Source organism: Crassostrea angulata, chromosome 4 (assembly GCF_025612915.1).
Source record: "Crassostrea angulata isolate pt1a10 chromosome 4, ASM2561291v2, whole genome shotgun sequence".
In the NCBI taxonomy this organism is placed as follows: Eukaryota; Metazoa; Mollusca; class Bivalvia; order Ostreida; family Ostreidae; genus Magallana; species Magallana angulata.
Window position 1 is genome coordinate 51463561 of NC_069114.1, and position 26768 is coordinate 51490328.

A 26768-nucleotide genomic window follows, 5' to 3' on the forward strand; every position below is an offset into this window, starting at 1 on the left:
AGAGTCTTGTGCCTTTTAAATTTAAAATTCAATTTGAGTAAATGCGAAAATAAGCCCCGGATACCTTCTTTCATTTAATTAACTTTTCTTTCTTTAAATTCTTTTCTATTGGGGTATGTGTTATCAGAGGTGCTTTGCACTCTCTCATCAACCCCCCCACCCCCATTGAAAATTTCAAATTTTCGCGCTATTGTAAAACCCATAATCTTCATCCGGGTTTTCGGCAAGGCTCCTTCTATCAAAATGGCTGCCGCTTGTGACATTTCGCAAGGTGAATATTTCTACCTATTCGATAGCTGGTTTACTTTTTGTATTTCCTATGTAGAGATACTTGAAATTTAAACGACATAGAAGTTTTAATCATGCACACATTATCCTTAATTCCGGTAATCACCAATTTACGCACCTTTGACAAATTGTTAAGTGTATGGGAGGCCCACGCCTCACAGTTTTTGATCTAAGGGGGTTTATTGATCAAACAGACGACCAAATCCCTTATTAGAAGTTGAATTGTAGACAATATGTTTCGTCCACGTTCCAAATTTCAGTTTGATTGTTGATAGAAATCGAGGTGAAGAGTATATTAGTACATGTGACATATCCCAACATGTTTCATCATACGTGGAACATACATAATCAAGTTTAACAGGTTGGGACCAAACTCCAAAATGGGATATAATAGCCCAAATGGGATATAAATTTAAATTGCAAAAAATAAACAATTTTTATTTTGAAATATTTGATATAAATCCGCACTAATGTGAATCAAATGCAACAACTTTTGGCTGTACTGAGGGATCAATATCCAGCTACAGAAAAAGTTGTTTACCAAAAGTTGTTGTATTTCATCTATTCAGATTCTTATGCGGATTTATATCAAAAATTTCAAAATAAAAAAAAAAGATTGGTCCCAACCTGTTTAAGTTAAATCGGGTACCTTTCTGACAACACAGAGCAGGGTGGTTTACAGGATACATTAACTAAACCAATAATTAAACTAATCACTTATGTACACCAGTATCTTGAAATGAATATCCACGATAGTCAGGTATCACAAAAAACTTCATAATTTTTAATGTAAAAAATAATTCTGGTGAATATTAAAAAGAAATTGACAACATATATTATTTTTAGATCAAGTAGCAGATGATTCGACCAGTGTTAATGACGTCTCCTCAGAAGTATGGACTGTTCCGAATAATGAAGTCCGAAGCAATGACAATCAGGGCCAGTCCCCAACTGAGGTTCATGTGGTGGTGTCTGTTCAGCCCGAGGAGAAGAAGCCGCAGCGGGCGGCATACCAAGAGAGACGGTCAGGAAGAATCCCCACCAGGAAAAGAAGTGTTCCCTTCAAGTTCAGGTGCCAAAAAAATTTCTTTCAGGCAGGGCTTAGATATAAATTGTTTGTTTCAAATTTATAGGTATAGCATCTTCAAAATGCATTAAAAACCCAAATTTTCTGAATATTGCTTAGGAGTTTTGACAACATCATGTTTTTTGAAAGTTGATATTTAAATATTTCATGATCATAATATGGTGATTTGATGATTTAACTTTAGAATGGTTGAGATTCTACTTGACTTTGTAAAGCTAAAATACCAGTAGATAAGTGCTGTGCTGTAGATGTTTAAAGGAAACTTTTGTAATTGACAGGGATTACAGGAATCCAGACCTGGTGAATGAGGAGAATGAAGGGGAGGAGGCAGAGGAGAAATTTACACCTGAGGAGGAGTTCCGAAACGTGTCCCTGGTCAAACGACCTGCCACATCCTCCACCCGAAAAAGAGGCAAGTTCAGTTCTCTAGCAAGAAATAAAAGATTGAAATTAATGCCAGTATCATTAAATCTCACTGGAATTACTAGCTTCAAGTTTTCCTTATGGTATTGAAAGTAAAATTGTTATTCATGTCAAATTCTGCCACAAAAACTTTTCTATGTGTTAAGCTAAGCTAACGTGCATAAAATCAATATGAATATCAATCAAACAAAATTAAATTGGGATATATTAATACATCATTACGAAAATATTATGTTCTCCAGGTCGGCCAAGGAAACTTCCTCAGTATGAAGTGCCCATGACACAAGAAGTTATTACTTTAGGTAAGGATTAGCTTTCTCTCCTCTTGGAAATCTTCAAAATCAAAATTAGATGTCTTTTTCATTAAATCTTCCTGTTAAGTGGCACAAGTAAGACTGTGTTATTTTTGATACAGATGCTAATACAGCCAATAGCCTGGGGGTAGGGAATGAGGAAGTCAGTATAGTGATCATCCAGCAGGGGGCTGAAGGAGGGGACATAGTTCTACAGACCGGGGGAGGACAGGTGCTTTCTGGCTCCGTGGAGACCAATCAGATCCAGAGTATACCTCAACAGCAGACCGCTACAGACCAGTCCACAAACCTACCTCAACAGCACCTCGTGGAACAAACCTCAACCCTGACACAACAAACCTCAACTCTGACTCAACAAACCTCAACCTTGACACAACAAGCCTCAACTCTGACTCAACATGTGGTTGACTCGGCGGGTGATAAGGAACAGAGTGAGGCAGGAGGTTCTGTCGAAAACCAAAGTCAGGGGGAGGTAATTGAAGAGACGCTAGTTGTCAAATCAGAAAATATTGATTCAATGGAGGAGGATGAAATAGAGGAAAGTGGAAGTGTGGAATCTCAGGAGGGGGAAGAGGAGAAAAGTCACATGACCCAGGAGGGGGAGGAGGAATCCCAGATTGTTAATTCTCAGGATGAGTCTGAAATCCAAAAATCTCAAAAACCACAAACTGTCTACCTCAATAAAAAACCAAGGCGGTCAGGAAAGAAAAATAACGTAGTTGTGGTTTATTCCTGTGGAGTCTGCATGAAAAAGTTCTCGTCAAAAGGTATTTATACAAGTAATTCATATCTTGTGATCAGAACAGAATATTAATTTTCTTAAACCTCTTGTATGGATCTTATGAAGCTTGTAAAGTGAGTATGTTTGTTGATTTATGAATGCACTCTAATGTGAATTTTTGGTACCAATATTATTGTTGCAGGCAATTTAAAAACACACATGAAGATACATTTGGGAGAAAAACCCTTCCACTGTAACGTTGAAAATTGTCCAAAGTCATTTCGAAGTAACGAAGCCTTACGGCGACACAAAATGTCACATTTAGGTAAGTAGATGTAGGAATTGATCTAAAAAATTAATAGTATTGTAAATCAGACTGTTGCATTCTAACTCCTTTTATTTAATATTACATGTATTTGTAATGGATTTGCAAATACAAAAGACTTAATGTACAGACTAATGTCTATTGCAAAGGAAGGTGCTATTATTTCATGATTGCATTCTCTTACAGGTATCAAGCCCTTTGAGTGCAGTTTTTGTAACAACAAATTTTCCAGTAATGTCAGTTTACAGGAGCACATGTCGCGACACACCGACTCCAAACCTCATCAGTGTCACATCTGTCTGCGGAACTTCCGACAGATCAGCTGTTTACGGCGTCACCTAATCACACACTCCTCAGAGACGCCGTTCTCGTGTCAAATCTGTGGACGGAAATTCTCCCAAAACATGTACCTCCGGTCCCACATGAAAATGCACACAGGTTAGAAGCTTGAACCGAAAAAGCACTTTTAGTTTTTTAATTCAAAAATTTCTCATAGTCTTGTAATCAACAAATATGTGTAAAATAATTTTTATTTAAGTTGTCTAATTTTTGTGAAATGAAGTAAATTTGTATTTTGTATAATCACATACTGTATACATATATATTTGAAACTTCTTTAGAGTTTGTAAAAAAGAGAAAAGTAAATTGAAATATAATGTGTGCATTTATTTTTTTTTTATGAAGGAGAAAGACCGTTCAAGTGTAAGCTGTGTGACAAGGCTTTTGCCCATCAGTCTGATCTCAACCGACACAAAATAGTTCACTCAGGTAAATTGGCTACCAGTATGCTTATTTGTCAGAAGCTGATACACATTACCTTTATTTTTTTATATTGATTCACTATGAATTCAGTCACTAACATAGATTAGACAGTGACAGGATAGATAACTCTTATTTCATTGACTTGATTTACAGGAGAAAAACCCTACGAGTGTGAAGTCTGCGGAACACGGTTCAGTGATCCGTCCAGTAAACGGCGCCACGAACGAGAGCACGTGGGAACCAAGCCGTATGTGTGTCAGCTCTGTTACGAGTCATTTAAAAGAGCGGGGCAGTTAAAGGCCCATCTTAGTAGGAAACATCTTCATCAGAAGGATGATGTACAGGTGATCCGGACTAGTACTGGGGCCCTACAATTTGTGTTCCCGAATGCAGACCAATGTATCACCCAGCAGGACATCGCCTCCTCCATGTCCGGCGATCATCCATCCATGGTGAAGCAGAAGAAAATAGTCAAGTTAATCCAAGACCTCAACTCCTCCATACAGAATGTCCCCATTAACCCACCTCCTCACGATTACTCTGCCACCGAGTCTCCCTCAGGACTTGATGGGGACAGACAGGAGATGTCTGTGGAGTCTGTGATCAGTGAGGCCCTGGACAAGAACCAGGGTCTGATGTCTCAGGGTGGGGACCAGAGGGTACAGACACTGCCCGTGTCGACGTTCGACGGTTCCCAGATGTCAGAGTCCACGGTGGTGACAATAGCGGAGGTCCTGGATAACGGCCACATCCAGACGATCCAGACGGACGACTGTGTGCCGGTTGAGTACCTCCACATCATAGAGGAGCTGGCACCTGAATCTCTGGAACAACAGGTGGTGGAGGTCCACTATCAGGATTCGGAACACCAGGGGGAGCTCCACACTGAGCAGGGAATCCCCAAACCCCTAGAGGATCCCCCCACCGTGACCCCATCAGCATCTGACCAGACCTCAGACACCGCTGCGGTGGATTATGCCAGTAACCCCGACTTCAGCAGCCAGGCGTACTATAACTGGTTGTGCAGCTTCACAGAGCTGTGTAAAGTCATGCCCATGCCGCTGGACGTATCCCTTTTCCAGAAAATCAGCCAGGTCCACAAACATTTGTCTGACGTCATGGCAACACCCTCAGGTGTCGTGGCAGACAAGGAGAATTTCAAGACACTCATGAACATCTCTAAAGAACTGAACACCATCATTAATGAGCACTTGTTTTACGTCATGCAGAATCTGGATGCCATGGATGAGAAGTAGTGACCAGTTTTTGAGTTTACTCTTCATTGCTGCTATCGTTGTATTTGATCAGGTTTTGTTAAGAAATTATGTGTCTGATATTTAAATCTGTGGCAATCAAACTGACTCATTCTCCAGAAACTATAATTTATTTTTAGTTATGTAATCATTATACATTTGTTATTTGTTTTAACGTGTTAAAATTGGATTAAACACAATTGAAAAAGAAATGGAAATTGTCATACATTTGTAAATTTTATACATTATACATGATTATTCCCAGGAAGAGCATATCTTTGAGATGATACTGTTTATTACAGAGATCAGGAGGCCATTGCAGCCTGCAATAAGTATACACACATACATGCTTTAATACAATGAATTCACCGGTGTAACATTGATATGAACAACGGCAGCTAGTCCTATAAAAATGAGCCACTAGCTGTCAGACCCAATCATTTTACCGCTGATATCTTGCCAGCAGCCAGTCAATTCTGTCTTCGAACAAATTCAACACCATGCAACAAGCAGGGTCGGTCTTCTTATTTTTCTCATGTATATATTTTAACGAGTCTTGGAAGACACTAGATTTCAACTACTAACTATCACTATTATCATTTCTCCGTCGTCGGAGCATTTTCCGAAACTTCTTGAACTTTTGGAGTCTCCGGAGCTGGGCGCTGCGTTCCAGGGTCACGTTGGAATGGACGGACACCGGGGTGACGGAATCTGACCCACAACGGCCGTCACTGACCGAGATGTCGTCAATGGCGATGTCTCCCAGGTAACTCCCCGTCATTGTGGCCTCAAACACCAGCTGGAACACAGGGATCACAGAAATATTAGCTACAGGTGTATCGAGGAATTCACATTCTTTAAAAATGAACATTGTTTCATTCCCAGGACGTTTTATTCCCAGAACTTAAGAACATATATAACCTTTACAAAATAATCTCTTAGTTCACAATATCAAGGTTTTGTGATTACAGCACTGACATTGTGAAGATGCAATACAGCAAAACTCGAATATAACGAACACGAATATAGCGAATTTACGGCTATAACGAATTATTATTCATGTCCCGGCAAATTTCTTATATAAACCTTTAGAAAATTAATGTATATAACGAACACGGCTATAACGAATTTACGGCTATAACGAAGTAATTTTAAGACCCCCGCTGGCAAAATCTTAACGTATTTTATCATTTTCATAACGAATTTTTTCCATTTCAAATTTCATTGAAGATACATGCAATGTTAAGATGCATATACAAAAAAACTCAAATTCAAATAGTATACGGATTTTTTTTCTTCATTAAAATGAAATGGTTATATTGACATTTTTTTTGTAAATGGCGGTAATACCAATTTTATAACTTCGATAGTGTGGAAAACTGTAAGCCGATTATTTTATAACGAATTCGCTATAATATTTTAGACGATTTCGTTATAAACGTATAGCGAATTACGGCTATAACAAAGTTTTTTCTATGGTCCCTTGAAATTCGTTATAAACGAGTTTTGCTGTATATCGAAAAGGGTGGTTTTCTGGCTAAACTTAACAAAAATTATAAAACACCAGTTTTCAACTGCTATAATTATCAAAAAAATTATTAGATATTTTTGCTGAGAGGACTACCTGAAACCCGGCCCTGGCTAGCTTTTTGGGGATGTCTAGTAACGCCTGAATCCACACGTTTCCTTGGTTACCGTATGCTCTCCACGCTGCTTCAATTACGTCACCGGACCGAGTCTAGAAAAAAAGAAGACTATTTTGATAAACTTAGTTAAACACAAAACTTTATTCGCAACAATTATTTTATGGAGTGTAATTTCATTTTTCTTTTCTCTCTCTCATTTTTTCTCTCAAACATCGCTGACATTTGTATATTCAAATTGAGCGTAATTATCTGACCCCTGAAGACGTACCAGTCTACTTTGGTATACACAACAAGCTTCCCTATCTGACGCCTGTATACATTTAACAGTCTTTGAAGTTGTCTACCAAGGAAAAGACATTAAGCGTTCTTATCTAATGCCTGTAAATGTGTCAATGTCATGACCCCGTTTACCTAGACATTGAGCGCCTAGCTGTAAACTTATGATATCGAGAAAAGCTAACTATGATATATACATGTACATGCATTATAGTGAGCGCCCCCCCCCCCCCCCTGATTCCCGTTAATACCTTTGTATTACTAAAGAGCGTCCCTTTCTGACGCCTGCATACATCTGTCAGTGTATGACCCTGCTTACTTTGGTGTTATTATTCGGCGTCTCTTTTTAAAGCCCTTCAACCTATACGTGTGTCTGACATCGCCTACCTTGGTATAGAAACTAAAAGTCGTGACGCCTGAATACATTTGTCAGTGTCAGTTTGTATAGACATTGAGCGTCCCTATCTGCGTTCATATCTATACGTGTGTCTGACATCACCTACCTTGGCATAAAAACTGAACGTTGTGTCAGTGTCATACTAGACCTACTTTGGTATAGACATTGAGCGTCCCTATCTGACGCCCGTGCATACCTTTGTATAGACATTGAGCGTCCCTATCTGACGCCCGTACATGCCTTGGTATAGACATTGAGTCTCCCTATCTGACGCCTTTCATACCTTGGTATAGAAACTGAAAGTCGTGACGCTTGTATACATTTGTCAATGTCATACTAGACTTACCTTGATATAAACATTGAGCGTCCCTGTACGACGCCCGTACATACCTTGGTATAGACATTGAGCGTCCCTATCTGACGCCCGTACATACCTTGGTATAGACATTGAGCGTCCCTATCTGACGCCCGTACATACCTTGGTATAGGCATTGAGCGTCCCTATCTGACGCCCGTACATACCTTGGTATAGACATTGAGCGTCCCTGTCTGACGCCCGTACATACCTTGGTATAGACATTGAGCGTCACTATCTGACGCCTGTACCTACCTTTGTATAGACATTGAGCGTCCCTATCTGACGCCCGTACATACCTTGGTATAGACATTGAGCGTCCCTATCTGACGCCCGTACATACCTTGGTATAGACATTGAGCGTCCCTGTCTGACGCCCGTACATACCTTGGTATAGACATTGAGCGTCCCTATCTGACGCCCGTACATACCTTGGTATAGACATTGAGCGTCCCTGTCTGACGCCCGTACATACCTTGGTATAGACATTGAGCGTCCCTGTCTGACGCCCGTACATACCTTGGTATAGACATTGAGCGTCCCTGTCTGACGCCCGTACATACCTTGGTATAGACATTGAGCGTCCCTATCTGACGCCCGTACATACCTTGGTATAGACATTGAGCGTCCCTATCTGACGCCCGTACATACCTTGGTATAGACATTGAGCGTCCCTGTCTGACGCCCGTACATACCTTGGTATAGACATTGAGCGTCCCTATCTGACGCCCGTACATACCTTGGTATAGGCATTGAGCGTCCCTATCTGACGCCCGTACATACCTTGGTATAGACATTGAGCGTCCCTATCTGACGCCCGTACATACCTTGGTATAGACATTGAGCGTCCCTATCTGACGCCCGTACATACCTTGGTATAGACATTGAGCGTCCCTATCTGACGCCCGTACATACCTTGGTATAGGCATTGAGCGTCCCTGTCTGACGCCCGTACATACCTTGGTATAGACATTGAGCGTCCCTGTCTGACGCCCGTACATACCTTGGTATAGACATTGAGCGTCCCTATCTGACGCCTGTACTTACCTTGGTATAGACATTGAGCGTCCCTGTACGACGCCCGTACATACCTTGGTATAGACATTGAGCGTCCCTATCTGACGCCCGTACATACCTTGGTATAGGCATTGAGCGTCCCTATCTGACGCCCGTACATACCTTGGTATAGACATTGAGCGTCCCTGTCTGACGCCCGTACATACCTTGGTATAGACATTGAGCGTCCCTATCTGACGCCCGTACATACCTTGGTATAGACATTGAGCGTCCCTGTCTGACGCCCGTACATACCTTGGTATAGACATTGAGCGTCCCTATCTGACGCCCGTACATACCTTGGTATAGACATTGAGCGTCCCTATCTGACGCCCGTACATACCTTGGTATAGACATTGAGCGTCCCTATCTGACGCCCGTACATGTGGTAGTAGAATCCCAGACACAGCTGGTCCAGACTCTGGTAGAAAGGTGAGTACATCACTGCACGCTCGTTGTTACCCCGACCGGAAGCCTCTACATACAGGAAGTGACCTACAAGCACGAACATTGGATTACTATGGGCTGTTTTAGCAGTTCAGGGGCGCGTAAACATTAAGGAATTCGCAGGCGTGTTCAATAGAGCAGGTGCTTGCAAGCGCTTGCTAAAATTTGTTTTACATGGATTTGAAATTTTGGTGAGCGTTCGCGAGCACCAACTTTGCTGAACAGGCACATGTAGTATCGTTGCCCTCGTGTTCAAGAAAATCACTCGAAAAAAGCTTTGGATCGCAAAATAGCATCATGTAAAACATGAACCAGTCTGATCAGTGTGGGGGGGGGGGGTCCTTTTTTTAAGAGTAAAAATCAGAGTAGAGGAAAATATAGAAGAAATGCATTACTTGTCGGTTACCTGGGAAAAAATAACAGCATTAATGATAGTAGGACTTCTAGCTTAAAGAACCTGAGTAAAACTAAACAACGAAACACATTTAGGACACGTTCAAATTATTATAACACAGCATACATAACATAAGAAGTCTAAAAATTGGATGGGTCATTCCCTTAGAACACATAAAATGAAATAAGAGTACATGTAGAACAACTATTATGTGAAAGGATTTTAGAAATGGTAATAACAGTCATTAGATGAAGCCGATTTCAACGACATCAATGATATTAAGAAGTCAGAATGCCAGAGAACAGTTTGTTAAACTGTTATTTGGGGATACAAAAATACAGCTTTAGGTCAAGTCCATTATCGTGACGTGTAGAACACACCATTAACCGAATTCTGGAGACAAGCACACCTTTGTTTTTGAAAGCACAAAATTGCCCTGTTCTTGCTCTCATTAAAATAAACGTCGTCCTATACTCAAGTAGGTCAGAAATAAAAGGCTTTTTGAAAATGTTACTGAATCAGTTTGTCTGTGGACGGTACGACAGTAGGGCCCAGAGATTGCCTGTCCACAGACAGTTAGAGGGATCGGGTTCCCGGGAGAGTGAACTCGTCATATCCGAGAGTTGGGGGGCAGGTTACACAACCAGACTTTTATGTGGTGTCAGAAACTCGATACTCGGGTGAGCTTTAACATAATCCTCAGGAAAACTCCCCACTTGCTTTATCTATATACCACAAAGCACCATTTATATTTACGTAGCGCATGCACTGGAAACATATGCATGCATTCGGCAAAAGATTAAACCAACGCATTGTTTGTAAGATTTTGGACGGAGTTCCTAATACATTCTAAAGAAAACGTTTATTGATATTTTTGGAAGAACTTAATAATTGATATTGTTTAGCGTTTTTTAAATGGGGAGACTAATTTGTCGGATTGAGACTTTAAATAAGTCATACACAAAAGACGGGATGGGGATTGGAAACAATGGAATTTTAGACCGCGGACACAGACTAAAATAACAAAAATTCGTTTTTCCAAAACTATGAATTACTCCATATTCATCTGACAACAATAGATCTCCCCATTCCTTACCAGCCCCCTTTGCCCGACACGTGTGATCCCCCGAGGGTCCGGTGTTACTTGACGGAGTCTCCCCCTTGCTTCTCGTCCAATCAAATTGGTCCTTCTCCGTTTCCTGGGTGAAACCACACATGTCGTCGTTCTCAAACCCACAAAACGACTGCGTCTTTGCTGAAATCAAAATATCAGTAATTTTATTTTAAAGGTGAAAATAGCTGCATTCTAATAAAATAATAAGTAGGAGATCACTCTTATTTTAACATAAAAACCCTAGATTTCTGATTTTTTAACGATAGATAATCACAGGGCGAAAAACCATCTTTAAGCAAGTCCTTAAAGGTGGCTTAAAGGTGACTTAAAGGAGCTTAAAGGCTATACAACCTTTAAGCCACCTTTAAGTCACCTTTAAGCAAGTGCTTATAGGTCCTTAATGTCCAAACTTCTTTAAGCTACCTTTAAGCCACCTTTAAGCCACCTTTAAGCATCTTTAAGTGGCATTTACGCTCTCTTTACACTGCCTTTACACTGTCTTTAAGTGGCCTTTAAGTCAATATTGATCAAGCTGAACAATAAAAACATATATTAAATGCAAAAGCTCTTTTATAGAGATGGGAGGGGGTCATCCGAGTGATAATATAATTTCCAAGGAAGGGGGGGGGGGGGGGGTTCCAGGCGGTTTTAATCGTCGCTCCATTAAACACAGATCGCTATCATCAGCACCGCTCCGATGGACACAGATTGCCGTTATAAAATTCTTTATAATTTTTTGGGGGTTTCAAAATTATTGTAGGGGTGAGCGCAGTCTCTGTATCTTAATATGTGCATAAAACTAATTAAAGTATGTTTGTTTCCTATTATAAATTAATCGGTGAAAAAAATCTCTCTCTCTCTCTCTCTCTCTCTCTCTCTCTCTCTCTCTGTTCATCTGGTTATTAAACAAAATAAAGATAATGAACCAAAAATGCATGATTTAATTTGTTAATCGGTTTAAGGTTTGTATTTTTTTTTTCAATTTTCATTATTTCTAACTCTAGATCTGCTAGATACATGTTAAAGATGAAAAGACTCTCAACTGCCTTTGTTATATCGGGCAGGATATTACTGCTTTGTTTGTCTAGACATAGTTTTGTTCGTTTGTGTATATCTAATTAGAGTCTATTGTTTGTCCAACTTAAGAAAACCCCTGGAACTAACACAGAATATACGAGATATACACAACAGTTGTGTCGTGTGCCCAGGTGCATGTTTGTGTATATCTAATTAAGGTCTTCCGTTTCCAACGGAAGACCTTTCTATTATTGTGCGGGAAAAAAATTAAGATTATTCTTATTTTTCTTTTTTTTTTTTGTTTCCTAGACGCGAACTTTGAGGCTTCATATCTTGCTCATTTCTAAACGGTTTTTGCTCAAATTTTCAGGGCTAATGTACTTTACAAAACACTATCTTAAGCAATTCATAAAATGTAGAATTCCCTTTCCGTTAAAGAGTTATTCCCCTTTTAAATTTTTTTAGGGCCTTTTGTTTCCAGACAAAGGCTCCGAGACTATGATAGCAGGGAATGGGAATCCAACGAATTTGAATAACAGAGACATTGTAGTTGTGCACATCTGTTTATGTTTTTAGATTACGTTTTTTATTTAGGAAAAGGTAGGGGGTCAAAAAACAGGATTCAAAAAAGTGCAAAAATTTAGACATGTTTTCCTTTATATCTTTTGAACGAAAAAAATTTTGTAAAGACATGTAGAATAAAAGTTGTGCAAAATAACAAGGGCTTTCATTTGACACCAATAAAAAGGGGCTGGCCCCTTAAATTAAGGGCCAATGGCCCCTAAAACATTTTGCTTAATAACTCAAAAACGGTTAGGATTTTGATATGGCTGTCGCTGGAAAAGTTGTTTGTTGGGATCTCATGAAGGTCGTTTCAATGTTATTTTGTAAGTGGTTTGTGTAGTATGAGTGTAAAAAGCTTTACATGTTAGCATGTACCTGTTTTTATTTGACAAGTTAACGAAAGACTTTGTGCGTACAACTAGCATGAAGTTACCGCAGAAAGTATGCTGGTTTATACAGGAGGCATTAATTCATAAGAATTTTTTTTTTTAGAATACATGCTTTTTTTTAGGAGTTTAAGTCGTTGTTAAGTTCTTATAGTGCACAATCCTTAAAAACGGGAATTGGAAAACAAAACATTCTTTTTCTTTTCTAGTAAAACACAAAATATGGAATGAAAAAATATATGCATTACCTTTTTAATATAAACATCATGCATTCAAAATCTAACTTGAATCAGAGCTGTGTGTGTACCATTACGTAAGCTCTCCCTCGCCCGCGGCCGAGAAAGTCGGTCACCGTGGTCGCGGCTGGACTACCTAGCGGTCAGTGGTTATCTAATACACGAGAGTTGCGTCTCTCATATATGAATTTATTTAGCCGCGAACTCAAGAATTGTTTTAGTTTTGATTACACAAAATCTTTTGTGGATTAAACGATTGGATGTCAAGTAAGAAATACATGTAGTTCATTTAATTAATAAAAGCAATGTCATTCTCTAAAGCAATAATAGACATAGATCAATTGTGGGTTTTTAGTTTAAAATAAAGAACTTCTATTTGATAGAGTAAGGTCATTATACTGCAAACTTTTCAAATCTTCCTTGGTTCTGAGCTGTGCGTTTCTGTGCGTTGTACCTTTACGTAATCTATCCTTCGCCCACGGCCGAGGAGATCAGCCACGGCTGCATTACCTAGCGGTAAGCGGTTATTTAATACACAAGATTCGCACACCGCGACTTACACTTGCATGCATATGAACGTGTTTGAGTTAATATAGCCGTATATACAAGAACTGTTTTAGTTTTATGTTATAAAGGTTTGTCCTACTTGTATATATTTAATTAAATATTTGAGTGTAAATGAATATTAATGAACGATATTACTCCATATCGGAAAAATCGTTAGACATAAACTAATGGTTGGTTGGTTTATGTAAACTACTTTAAAAACTGTACAATTAATGTTTTAAATCAACACCCCCACCCCACCCCCCTCAAATATTAAACCTTTAAAGGAAGTGAACATGAAAAAATTATCAAGGGCTCAAATTTGTCTGTTTGATGTGTATAATGATATCTGAAAACCGTTTAGACAGAGCTTTCCTCAGTAAAAAGATATACCACTTAGAATAACTAATTCTTGCAATCCATGAGCGCTGCCATATTGTTAAAATCATTACCTCCCTGCTGGGTTATCTCTAAGCATCTAAGAGAGGGCAGCACTGATGCTGCCGTCAGTGAGACACATTGCATTTTTACACACGTGTAGTAACAGGGATAAAATGCCATCATCAAAATGTGAATGGAAACTTGAAAGGAATGTAAAGAGTTGTCATTTTGAACAGTGTTTATGGAGGAAGATTTTGGATCTCAGAATAATGCATTCCCACCAGCAGTTAATGTGACATGTAACTAGAATGGAATGTCCGTGGATCAGTGTTATTGTGACCTATTTTTTCTTGCACTCGGGAATTTCTTGTTTATGAGTTTGAACAGTATGTGTGCTACATAAATGAGCACACAAGGTGCATTGCACAGCATCCTGACTTTTAAAAAGTGTCTTAGTCCTGTTATTCTTCTGACAGCATAAACAGAACCGGCGTACATATCATCAAGATCTTATGTAAAAAAAAAAAAAAAACAAATCAGAAAAATTTCCAGGGCATTTAAATAAAAAGTAACGGTAAGAAACCCCACATGGAAAATGGAATTACAATTTTATATTAATTTAAATTGAAATCTAAAAACAGCATTTTATTTATGTAAACACTGACTGCCACATGCATCTCCGTACAAACATCTGGAATGTGACGGTCTTATATTTCACAAATTAATTTATCTATATTCATTTTTTGTACAAATCATAAATAGTTATCTGAGGTTCATTTATAGAAATGTACTAAATCCTTGTCTTCTCATGACAGTACACAAAATTTTCCTTCACATCAAGGCATAATTTTTCTCCTCAACTTTTATCAACTCTGTACATAAACACTGGCCTAGTTCCAACATTGACCCAGTCACCAGCAGCAATGTGGCTTATCTACGTCAGAGAACAGATGCATGCTGGGGAATAATGGATTACCTCCTTAAACCTTTCACTGAGAGTGTTAAATTGATAAAATCTCTTGATAGAAATAAACAAATAGGTAACAGACCTCATTTTTAAGTTTCAAAAGGCTTTTATAATTTATTAAACAACAATTATTTTTTTCATGTTCACTTCCTTTAAATAATGATCATCCCTCGCACATGGCTGAGGAGATCCGGCGCGAGTGGTTAAGTGATCGGCGGTCGGTTCGTGTTCTTCTACATGTACCTTATGACGCGTTTATGTTTCATATTTTGCACGGACACAACTTTATTTTATTATGTTTTCAACTATTAAATTGGTTTAAGATAAAGTTATTTTACTTTTACAGTTGATGAAGCATTGATTTATACGATAGCGTACAAGGTAGTTTAAAAATCAAATCAAATTATAATCAAAGTTCCATGTTACATGTTTGCGGTAGGTGCTAGCACGATAAAGGAATGCCCTGAATTGAGGCATTCGATGATTATTTTAGAAAATATTCACATGAGTTTAAACAACTTTAGATTAGATTCTATCGGTCACATATTAATCACTTCTGTAGTTTCATTGTGGAAGCGAACTCCTTGCTGCCCCCCCCCCCCCCCCCCCACTCCTCCCGCCCCGCTGACAGGTGCTCGCGCTGGATTTTTTTTTAATTGGAGAAAAGATATCAAGATCTGTCGAAAAACATTTTTGGTGGTTTCTTCTTTTGTGTAACATTTTGTTTCACTTTCCCACCCCTTTGTTTATTCGGCCAGTCTGTGTTAATTCAATTGCCGCATGCGATCGAGAATCTTGTGCCGCTTCAGTGCACACAGCTCAGAACATTTATAGCCCCAGGTCATCAATTGTTATGTATTTGAGTAACAGTTGGAAGGGTGATTTTACTACATAAAATAATAAAATCATAATATAATCTATTTTAATTGAGTACCATGCGTATAGATTCCCATAATAATTAATTTTTTTATTTCCTTTCAATGTTTACATTTAATTTTGTTCAAATAATTAACAAATTTTCTATCATTTAAATTGTGTGCTTTATCAAATTCTGATTCCGATTACCTTGAATTCATTAATTTTCCATTGGCTTTTGACAAAAGAGAGACGCCTGACCATCCAATGAAAACAAATACACAGAGTTTGATTGACAGGTTCAGCCAGGTGCATGTCTCGCCCGATGTCCGAGGTTATGTGTGCTGCTTGTACACAGCCGAATGGTCTCAGTAAGAGTTATCGATGTAAATAGATAATAAAAATACATGCTTATCAAAACATGATCGTGCAAGTTAAAGTTGATTTAGGTTTGTTCCAATAGAAATCATGTTTCGCTAACTGTATTTAATATTTTTTATGTATAGCGAATTTTAATATTGTTTCAGTACTGAAACATCGCATGAAAACGTTAAATATACATGTACTCTGTAACTAGTCGTCTTTTAATACATATACCTTTCTTTTGTTTGTTAAAAATTCGTTCAATTTTGTTAAAGTAATGTAAAACACGCGCGCCATTTTGAAACAATTTAAAACTTGTCAGAGAGTTCCGAATGAAATCTGATGAACGTTTCAAACGGTTCTCGCACGCTTTGCTCGAAACGATTTACACGCTTTGCCCGAAACGCTAAACGGTTTACATGAAACTCTAAAAGGTTTACACGAAACGTTTCTCGCACGTTGGCCGCACGCTTTTTTGGTGTAGTAGTACGTTTTAGGGTCTGTAAATTTTGTCACCACGCAATTCTAAACTTGCACATAGTCTTCTAAAATTTAGAAATATTTTAATATAGAAGTTATCTTTGAGAAAAGTTTACGTGTTTTGTAGGCGAGTTCAGTTTAAAAAAGAAATACAATTCCTGACATGAATCATGAGTACATACTGTTTAATGTTTATAACAATGCTTGCTACCCTTTGAAAATTTAACTCGCCATTAAACATGATCTCATTTTTTAAACAATGTTTGAAACGATTACATAAACTCTGCTCGACAAATAGTTTTCCTAAAATATTTTCTTCCTTTCTTTTTTCAAAACACGTTTTATATACAGACTTTCAATTACAACACATTTTTATAACAAAAGCAGAACTGAAAGTATAGTCATTATAATCGTAACATATATTTTCAACTCGCAGCAACAACGGAAGACCTACTCGGGGCTTTGCCACGAGCTCTGCTCTAGTTAAAGTCTATTGTTTGTCCAACTTAAGAAAACCCCTGGAACTAACACAGAATATACAAGATATACACAACAGGTGTGTCGTGTGCCCAGGTGCACGTCAGGGTTTCTAAAGGCGTTGAATCTTAGTATGTACGAGTATACGATAAGTCTAGTGAATAAAAGTTAATTTACATTTGTAATTCATTTTCAAAGTATTATTTCCTAGCTCTGGGTTTCAAATATGTTACGTCTACAAATTAACGATACATGTATGAAAGAGTAAAATCTTGAGGCTAATTAATTAATGTACCGGTGATCATAAATAGGGGTTGATTATTTAAATATATGTATAAGGGTAAATATGTCAAATATACCCGGCCTGGCACATCATACAATTGTATGTACAAGTCATTTGCAATTGCCACATGCAGTAAATACGTCACCGGTAATTGGTAATTTTGTTTGTTATAGAATTGATAGTTTAAAAATCATGTACATACAATTACATGTAAATATTTAAACATATTGGAACGGCGCCGCGATCATGAAAACCGGGAAATTGCGGGAAATTGAACAAATACCCTAATAGTAGCAATGCATTTAATAAAAGAAATGATTTCATTTTCTTTCTTACATTTTTATAGCTATAAATTAGATGAATTACGTATATATCTACTCGGTTTAAATTTATTAACTAAGAACTGAAGACTACTGTAGTGAACCTAACGGTTTCCATTTAGGTATAATATATTTTTGTTCACTGAAGACCAAGTTCCGTATTTCATTCTAAATACATGCATGCATGTAATTTATAAATTAGATATAATTGATTGTTACAAACTGAATGGTTTGTCAAAATCTTTTCAAGTAAACACATTCAATACAGTGATTCAATATCCACTGATATATAGGATATAAAAACGCTTATAAATATGTAAGTTGCCGTGGCGCAGAGGATTTGTGGTGATGATAGTAAACTAAAGGTCCCGGGTTCAATTCTCACCGCGGCCGGTTTTTTTTTTTCATTTTTCTTTCTAGAACAAAAACCGTTTTAATACCTTTTCTTTCATAAAGTGAATACATTTTGTTGGAAATTAAGCACAATATTGAATTAAATTTTTTTTAATGGCTTAAAGGTGGCTTAAAGGTAGCTTAAAGGTGGCTTAAAGGTGGCTTAAAGAAGTTTGGACATTAAGGACCTATAAGTTGTCCTTAAAGGTGGCTTAAAGGTGGCTTAAAGATAGTCTTTAAGCTGCCTTTAAGCCATCTTTACGCTTTCTTTAAGCCACCTTTAAGCAATACATATAGCTTAAAGGTAGCTTAAAGGTGGCTTAAAGATCGTCTTTAAGCTACCTTTAAACACCTTTAAGCTATCTTTAAGGAGGACTTAAAGATGGTCATTCATCCTGTGTAATGTTTCTAACATACGACTTCCAAAAATATCTAAACTGTTTGTGACACTTAAAATCTCACAAGGTTTAAATAAGTTTTCCTGAAAAACAATGTTTCAGAATATATTGCATCGAATTTATCGATTATTTTGAAGAACTAAGTGTTGTCAGCGGTATTGATTTGTGCTTAGGTCCAAACACTGTTTCACTTTCGGTTTGCTCGAGTTAGTGCATAGGAGAGTTGATTAAAATTAACTCCCAAAAATCTTTTGTAAGACTGCTTAATAAGTCTGTTTACATTTTTTGAATGGGCAAATTAACAGATGCTCTGCTGAGACAAAACCGAGCTCATTGGTTAATTTTTTAATCCCACTGATCAGTTTTGTTTCTATCTAGAACTGGCCTTCATGCCACGTTCAGACAGCTGTTATAGAGTGAAGAATGTCTGATTCCTGTAACATGCTTTGACGCAAGGATCAGAGTTAAACTGCTCAATGTTAACGGTTGGTAACACGGCTAATCCCAGACTCAGATCTACTACACAGACACATCGTATCAAGAATTAAATTCATTACTGAGTTATGGGAATAGGTCTATCCTAAATCAAGTTCAGATAACCGATAAAAGGAAAACAGTTTGAACTGCATGTCAGATAGGATCTGTGTTACAGAATAACATGCCTGGCATGTACTCTATTCTACCAGAACCTGACATTCTCAATCTTAATATAAAACTCGAGGTTAACTAGCTCCAGGTTGCAGCATGTTTTATTATTTTCCCTCAGTAAGAACTTATGAGCCATGGATGATATTGGGGGTAAGGGAAGGGGGGTGTCTATGATATTATAATACATGTACAATAATAGTAGGATCTAGCTCCTCAGGACAGAGCATAGATAATTTATATATACAATGATGACTAGGGTGTTAAATAATCCTCTAGATATAATGGGTGAAAATTTAAAGTTTATGAATATTTTGATGCGGTAGGTAATATAAGACCGATCACTCCAGACACCCAGGTGTGAACTGACAATAGATTTTACTTGATGCACAAGGCATAAATAATACAACACGTAATATATCGGCTCTTTGTATGAAGTGTATACATTTTTTTTTTATTTTGTCGCACACCATCAAACGTATGCATCTACTTACACTGTACGTAATAGCTTTATTTTTTTTTAACAGACTGGTTAGATTCTCGGTAACTATGTAGAAGAAAATTAGTTATATAATTATTAGATAATTTTTAGGTGACGGGGACTGTTAATTAGTCGAACATTAGGTAAATGAGAAATTCCCCTCATTATCATTTTTATGTCTCCGGAGCATTGTATTGTTTACACTCTTCATTGTCCTGTTAATTTTTGTCATGTACATTTTGCACACTGCTATGTGCACATGCAGTCTAATACAAGATTATGGTGTTTTTTTTTTTTTTTTTTGGTTTTTTTTTTGGTTTTTTTAAATGTCTACATATGTTTGTTCACTTATGTATATATGTTAAACCTATGAATCGTATGGTTCTTGGATAATTATTTTATCGTAATTTTGAGCATTTATATTGGTATTTTCCCAAATTGCACAACTCAGAAATGCGAGGGATAACTTTGTTCTATATAAACAAGAGGCCCATGGGCCACATCGCTCACCTGAGGAACAACAGGTATGATAAAGTCAGCTTAATGGAGTCATAATACAATCTGGACAATGTACATTAATACATGTAGATCCTGTATAAATAAAATCCATTTTTCCCCCTTGGAACTCGGATAGCCCTGATTGCTGCCAATATTTACAAGAGCAGACTTTAATCACCGCTCCTGCACATATATAGGGAACTCAATGTTACGCAGGCAGGGATGACCGCACATAACGCAACTCAACAGGTACCAACGTTAACGCAAGCAGAGATAATGCAATCAGGGATGACCGCACACTTGCGCCAACAGCTCAACCTAACGCAGGCGCCGCAATCACCACCAATACAAGCAGGTATGACCGCACACTTGTATTAATGCGATACAGGGCAGAAATGACCACACATTCTGTATCGTTGGTTAGAAAAACACGAAAATTAGATAGACCAGGGATGTTAACACCCTCAATCTCTCCGTACCTGTTCAAGTTTAACCCCAAACAGTCGCTCGGTACAAAGCAATAGACACTGCCCTATATATGTGCCGGCCTAAAATAATTCATAGTATCTAAAAATTGGAAATCAAAAATAAACAAACTAATCCAGCCTAACCCAAAACTACTTATGCAAAACAACTTAAATACATTGAATATTTATTATTGTATAAAAATAATCATCACAATAATTGGTTAACAGTGGATGCATTAATTAAAATAATCAAGAATCAATAAATCAAGGGCAATAACCCAAAACAGTAATAAAAAAAGATTCTAATGAAAAAATAGCTGCCTGCTTCAATTTTATAGTCATATCACATGTTGAGTATTGCAGTTCTCAAAAAGATCCTTTACAATTGTTTATATATGGGATATTTTGCTACATCAAACTCTGAACCTTCTTGTGAGGCCGAAGAATTGTCCTGGAGCCAAAGTCTTAACAATTATAAAGAATCATCTTGCTGATTAGTTTCTGAGAAGAAGATTTTTAAAGATTTACTCTTTATTCCTATGTAAAACTTTAACACCCCCCCCCCCCCCCCTATGTGGCCTCACCCTACCCCCAGGGGTCATGATCTTCACAACTTTGAATCTACACTACCTGAAGATACTTCCCACAAGTTTCAGCTTTCCTGGCTGATTAGTTTCTGAGAAGAAGATTTTTAAAGATTTACTCTATATATTCCTATGTAAAATTTTAACACCCCCCCCCCCCAATGTGGCCTCACCCTACCCCTAGGGATCATGATTTTCACAACTTTGAATCTACACTACCTGAGGATGCTTCCACACAAGTTTCAGCTTTCCTGGCTGATTAGTTTCTGAGAAGAAGATTTTTAAAGATTTACTCTATATATTCCTATGTAAAACTTCGACACTCCATTGTGGCCCCAACCTAACCCCAGGGGTCATGATTTTCACAACTTTGAATCTACACTACCTGAGGATGCTTCCACACAAGTTTCAGCTTTCCTGGCTGATTAGTTTCTGAGAAGAAGATTTTTAAAGATTTACTCTATATATTCCTATGTAAAACTTCGACCCCCCACTGTGGCCCCACCCTACCCCTGGGGGTCATGATTTTCACAACTTTGAATCTACACTACCTGAGGATGCTTCCACAAAAGTTTCAGCTTTCCTGGCTGATTAGTTTCTGAGAAGAAGATTTTTAAAGATTTACTCTATATATTCCTATGTAAAACTTTGACCCCCCATTGTGGCCCCAACCTAACCCCAGGGGTCATGATTTTCACAACTTTGAATCTACACTACCTGAGGATGCTTCCACACAAGTTTCAGCTTTCCTTGCTGATTAGTTTCTGAGAAGAAGATTTTTAAAGATTTACTCTATATATTCCTATGTAAAACTTCGACCCCCCATTGTGGCCCCACCCTACCCCCGGGGGTCATGAATTTCACAACTTTGAATCTACACTACCTAAGGATGCTTCCACACAAGTTTCAGCTTTCCTGGCTTTCTGGTTCTTGAGAAGAAGATTTTTGAAAATTTCTCGAAATTTTTCATTAATTTCTAATTATCTCCCCTTGAAAACGGGTGTGACCCTTAATTTTCACAACTTTGAATCCCCTTTGCCTAAGGATGATTTGTGCCAAGTTTGGTTGAAATTGGCCTAGTAGTTCTTGAGAAGATGTTGAAAATGTGAAAAGTTTACGGACAGACGGACGGACGGACAGACGGACGGACAGACGGACGGACAGACGGACAGACGGACGACAGACAAAATGTGATCAGAATAGCTCACTTGAGCTTTCAGCTCAGGTGAGCTAAAAAAACCCCAGCAACTGGTGTGATCACATCTAAAACAAGGACTGATTCCAGACAGAGTCGGTCTAAGTGTAAACGTTTAAACGTTGTGTGACAAACACACTTTTCTAGATTTGAATAAAAACCCAAACATTTTTATGGAGAAAGTAATGTGTTTGAATAGCTGAAATGTCCCAAAGTAGATTTAATTCATCGCTTCCGTCATCTAAAATTTGAATAAAAAAACCTCATTTTCTCTCATTGCAACAAAACTTAAATTTTTGGTTCTTAATCTACTTAATATATATATATAACCAGATTCCAGCCAGGCCATTGCTACTTACTGTTGCTCGTTTTGCTTTCTTAGAGTACTGACGTACTATATAACCGAGGCACGGGTACTTATACAAAAAACAAACTACAAAGCAAGTTATCATTAATATATTTATCATATCTACATTCCTCTTGCCAAATGTCATTAAATGTCATATCTTACAGATCTTGACTGGGGAAAAACCTGCTGTTTGTGATTCGGTAAATGAAAGCAACATGGGACCCTTCACACCATTCTCCCAAAAAATCTCGAGAGACTACGTCACAATCAGATCAGGTCACATGATAAATTCCACAGATGAGAAGTGCAAAAACTTTGATACACATTTCATGAATTTTAATTTTATGAATGTAATACAGCATAGAAAAAATGATGGGTTTCTAGTGTTGAGGTAAACGCGTATGAAAATATATCACTCCATCTTGTGATGTATTAAATTGTGATTAATTCAGGAATGTAATGCATTATTAGCTATCAGATTTCGACCTGGCTGGGTATATATTAGAAATGATGTGGGTTTGCAGATTAGACTGGTTGAATGGGTACAGTTAAAATTTACATGTTACTTAAGTATGCTAAAAACTGAAATAAAATGATATAAGAAAGGGTGAAAACCGAAAGGATCAACCATGGCATTTGACAATGTAAAAACTTAAATGTTTTAATGCATTGGAAAAATCTTCAATGTTTTGTTACATACTCATTTCTTTTCATATTTTTCAGAGAATGTTGACGTTTCATTTGTAAAAGATTTTGTTTAAGAATTTTAAGCACGTTCAACGAACGACTATAAAAAAATCAACCGTATTGAAAAAAATGATATATACAAGTTTGTAAATTAAATTGTTCAGAAAGCTGTTAAGAAACTCATAAGTATTATGCAATTCAAGAGACTCTTCTCTCCAATACAGTTAGGTGTAATCAGAATCTATCCCGACAACCCCATCATTTATCACCAGCAGATTCCTTCTTTAAAAAAAAATCAATCGCTCCTTCCACCTGTTTTCTACTTAGCAGGGGTGAAGTTTTGCCATTTTTTATTTGACTCCGGCTCGTAAAATATGTCGGCAGTTTCCAATGAGTGATGTCTATGCTTAGCTCTTGAGACCGGAATTTATTTGTCTTTGTGTTGAATGGCTTGCTTTCATGTTCTGTGATTGCGTTCGACTGTTGTATGTCTAACTTCGACACTGATTACATAAGGTTAATGAGATGAACAAAAAGAGGACATTCTCTAACTGTAGAATTCATCAATTGGCACACTTAATCTCACCACATCTCTCGTGTCAAATTCAAAAGATAACCTACTAAGATAATGATAATAATATTTTTTCTACACACAAAAAAAAAGACAAACGTACATAATATGATAGAAAGGCGTTCCTCATTGAAAAGAATTTAACAATGCAACCTAAGCTATTGTGTTAAACCAGGCCTGATTTCAATGAAAAATCTCCCGCACACAATCGACCCGATGAGCCAGAAGCAAAAGAACCCGGTAAAGAGGACGCTGGTTATATAGCCGCTTGATCTCCGGGAATTAAGCCCCTGTTTACAAACTATTAATTAAAGACGTGATGCGGCGATCTAATGTCTGTCAGGGTCTCGGGTGTAGGGGGAATGGATTCCAGAATGAACGACTGAACCTTCCACTCAGACGAACACGTCTCCCGCTGACGATGTTTTACCGCCAAAACGTCATCGCCTACTTACCGCGCTGCCAACCTAACAGTCTTACACGTCACGCGGTCTGCGGTCCCAGGCAGCGGGGTCAGGGGAGGTTACTGGATGAATGACCTCTGATATACCGAAACTAAAGATACGAGGTACAGGTAGTTTAGGTCTACTCCAAAGTGTTCAGCTCTGAGCGCTGATACTAAATGTGCTCACCTATAGTTGCTCAGAGGTGCCGTCTTTGCCGTATTCGTAAGGGACAATTTGTTTCAGCCGTTTGATCTCAGAAAACTTTTCTGCACTTGATTCTCACGAGAGCAGTTAGCAGTGAATTGACGATTGCAATCGGAGTAATGTTCTTGACATTTGTATTGAAGTTAAGACTTAATCGGAAGTCAGCGCGGTCGATCCTTTTGAAAAACATATACATATTTGACTTAAGAAGATCATTGCATCATTTATCATCTTTTGATATATTGAAAAATTGCGCAAGTACCTGTTAACAGATTGAAGAGAATGTTCATTTTGGCCTTAGCTTTTCTGTACCCGTGGTGCGAGTTCACTAAATGCTTGTGCTATATAGATACGGGTGAAGTTCATAGCTAATTTTGTTCGCGAATACAGAAATCAGGACGAACATTAAGTTACCCTAAATATCCTGTAAATATATTTGCTATATTTCCTCGTCATTAAATATTAAGTAAAAAGGTATTATCCATCGTTATATACCAGCATTTTTTTTTAAAACATTCTCTGACCACACTACTCACCAGTGATACATTCCATCAGGTCCAGATTGGCTCTCTCCAACTCGGTCTGTGTTTTGTTCAGAGTCCTCTCCAGCTTTGTGTGGTTGCCCTGCAGATTCTTGAAGGCCTTCAGGCTGTTGTTGAGCTTCCACTGGTACAGACCCAACTCCTCCTTAAGGTTGGACTCGGACCGGACCAGTACGTAAAGCTGGTTCTCCAGCTGCAGGACCCGGGCGTCCGTGTAATTAACCTTCTCCATGGCCTGGGCCAACTGTTCAGATTTGAACTTGATTTGATTTTTTAAAACGTATCTTTCCTGTACCATTTCTCTGACTTGGTTCTCGGCTGCGATCACTTTCTGGCTGTTCTTGAATAGTTCGTCGTGGGCCTGCTGTAAGGCCACTGTCGTGTCATTCAGCCTGATCTCCATGTCCGTCACTTTATTGGCCTTAGCCTCGATTTCGTTCCTCAAATTTGTAAAATGGTTGTGAAGAGAAGAAAGTAGTCCTCCCTCCGCGGTTTGGACTCCTGGGAAAAAGTTCTCGATGTTGACCGGCCCCTCCAAAGCCTGACCAGAACTGAAGACCCCGTCACGTGCGGGGATGGAGGAGCGCAGCAGTTTCTGGATGGAGGCCTCCAGTTCACGGATCCGGTCCTCGTGGTTGACTTTGACGACGTTGAAGTCCCGCTGCATCCCGGCCACTGTGTAAGAGTCCTTCTGTATATTGGCATCTCCTTTCTGTAACGGCCTGTCACAGTTGTTGTTCGATAAGTACACATTGTAAGAACACTCTCCGTCACGTAGGACGCACTGATTTGATAACACAACAATACATTGTGTCAAAACGAAAACCACACGGATCCAAAATTCCATCTTAAATATATAACGATATAACAACCGAGATAAAGCGCTAATAAATTAATTAAATTATAACGACATAATATCTAAATGGATGCAGTAATGGATATCCTGAGAAGAAATCATCAAGCATGGCCGTGCTCCAATGACGGTCGTCCATCAATGATGACAGAGTCAGCACCCGTCCTCCCGTCCCTGCATCCCGCGCTGACACATTTTTTGTTGTGGTACACCGTCAGCAAGTGCGCGTCTTCTCCCTCCCGCCTGCTCTCGTGTACTCGTGCTACTTACCGCGCTACTAGCTCCAGAACGCTTAAATGGGAGAGAAGCCCCCGACTGTCTAGGTGTTGGGGCTGCTCCGTTGGTATTGCCTTTCATACACTCGGCTACTCGATACCTCGTCATTAAGGGTTCCGATGATCGCTCAGGTGTATATATTTTGAAATATTAGCCGATTTGGGATACAGAAAACATTAAAATATACGGTAGATCTGTCAGATAAGCGGGAGATAAGTAATAAACTTATATTTTGGTCCCTGTGTAAATTTTTGGTGATATTTATGATCCCGTTCCCCTCAGAATAAAAACGAAATAAAAAAAAAGGCGAACTTTTTTGAGACTCTTCTTTAAGCGTTACCTGGAGTTGTTAGCCACAGAAATTAACATTTTTGACATTCACAGTGACGGCAGTGGTAGAGGAAGTTTGAACCACGGAATTCTTTCTTTGAGAATTTAAATAACTC

General features: G+C 38.3%; 2 protein-coding genes across 2 annotated transcripts; one reads left to right on the top strand and one right to left on the bottom strand.

The window, feature by feature from the left end:
* The first annotated feature begins 223 nt into the window (after positions 1-223).
* On the top strand, positions 224-5385 carry LOC128180483 (zinc finger protein 252-like). The gene is made up of 9 exons (XM_052848599.1): positions 224-271; positions 1135-1360; positions 1654-1787; positions 2041-2100; positions 2214-2879; positions 3036-3158; positions 3345-3596; positions 3843-3926; positions 4074-5385. The coding sequence occupies exons 1-9, from the start codon at positions 244-246 to the stop codon at positions 5174-5176; spliced, it is 2676 nt and encodes an 891-aa protein (XP_052704559.1). The 5' UTR covers positions 224-243; the 3' UTR covers positions 5177-5385.
* A 15-nt stretch (positions 5386-5400) lies between these two features.
* LOC128180482 (uncharacterized) lies at positions 5401-26396 on the bottom strand. The gene is made up of 5 exons (XM_052848598.1): positions 25188-26396; positions 10841-10999; positions 9247-9398; positions 6798-6911; positions 5401-5972 (listed from the first exon to the last, which is right to left on the bottom strand). Exons 1-5 carry the CDS (start codon positions 26038-26040, stop codon positions 5754-5756), a joined length of 1497 nt encoding a protein of 498 aa, XP_052704558.1. The 5' UTR covers positions 26041-26396; the 3' UTR covers positions 5401-5753.
* Between the last annotated feature and the right edge of the window lie 372 nt (positions 26397-26768).

What these genes read in the sequence shown, in the direction of transcription:
- LOC128180482 (XM_052848598.1), bottom strand. Translation starts at nt 26,040, where the DNA reads ATGGAATTTTGGATCCGTGTGGTTTTCGTTTTGACACAATGTATTGTT. An exon ending in CCTGATGGAATGTATCACTG is followed by an intron (nt 11,000 to 25,187) that starts GTGAGTAGTGTG and finishes TTTTGATTTCAG; the next exon opens with CAAAGACGCAGTCGTTTTGT. An exon ending in CGCTCAATGTCTATACCAAG is followed by an intron (nt 6,912 to 9,246) that starts GTATGTACGGGC and finishes CTTTTTTTCTAG; the next exon opens with ACTCGGTCCGGTGACGTAAT.
- LOC128180483 (XM_052848599.1), top strand. Translation starts at nt 244, where the DNA reads ATGGCTGCCGCTTGTGACATTTCGCAAG. An exon ending in CGCTTGTGACATTTCGCAAG is followed by an intron (nt 272 to 1,134) that starts GTGAATATTTCT and finishes TATTATTTTTAG; the next exon opens with ATCAAGTAGCAGATGATTCG. An exon ending in ACAAGAAGTTATTACTTTAG is followed by an intron (nt 2,101 to 2,213) that starts GTAAGGATTAGC and finishes TTTTTGATACAG; the next exon opens with ATGCTAATACAGCCAATAGC.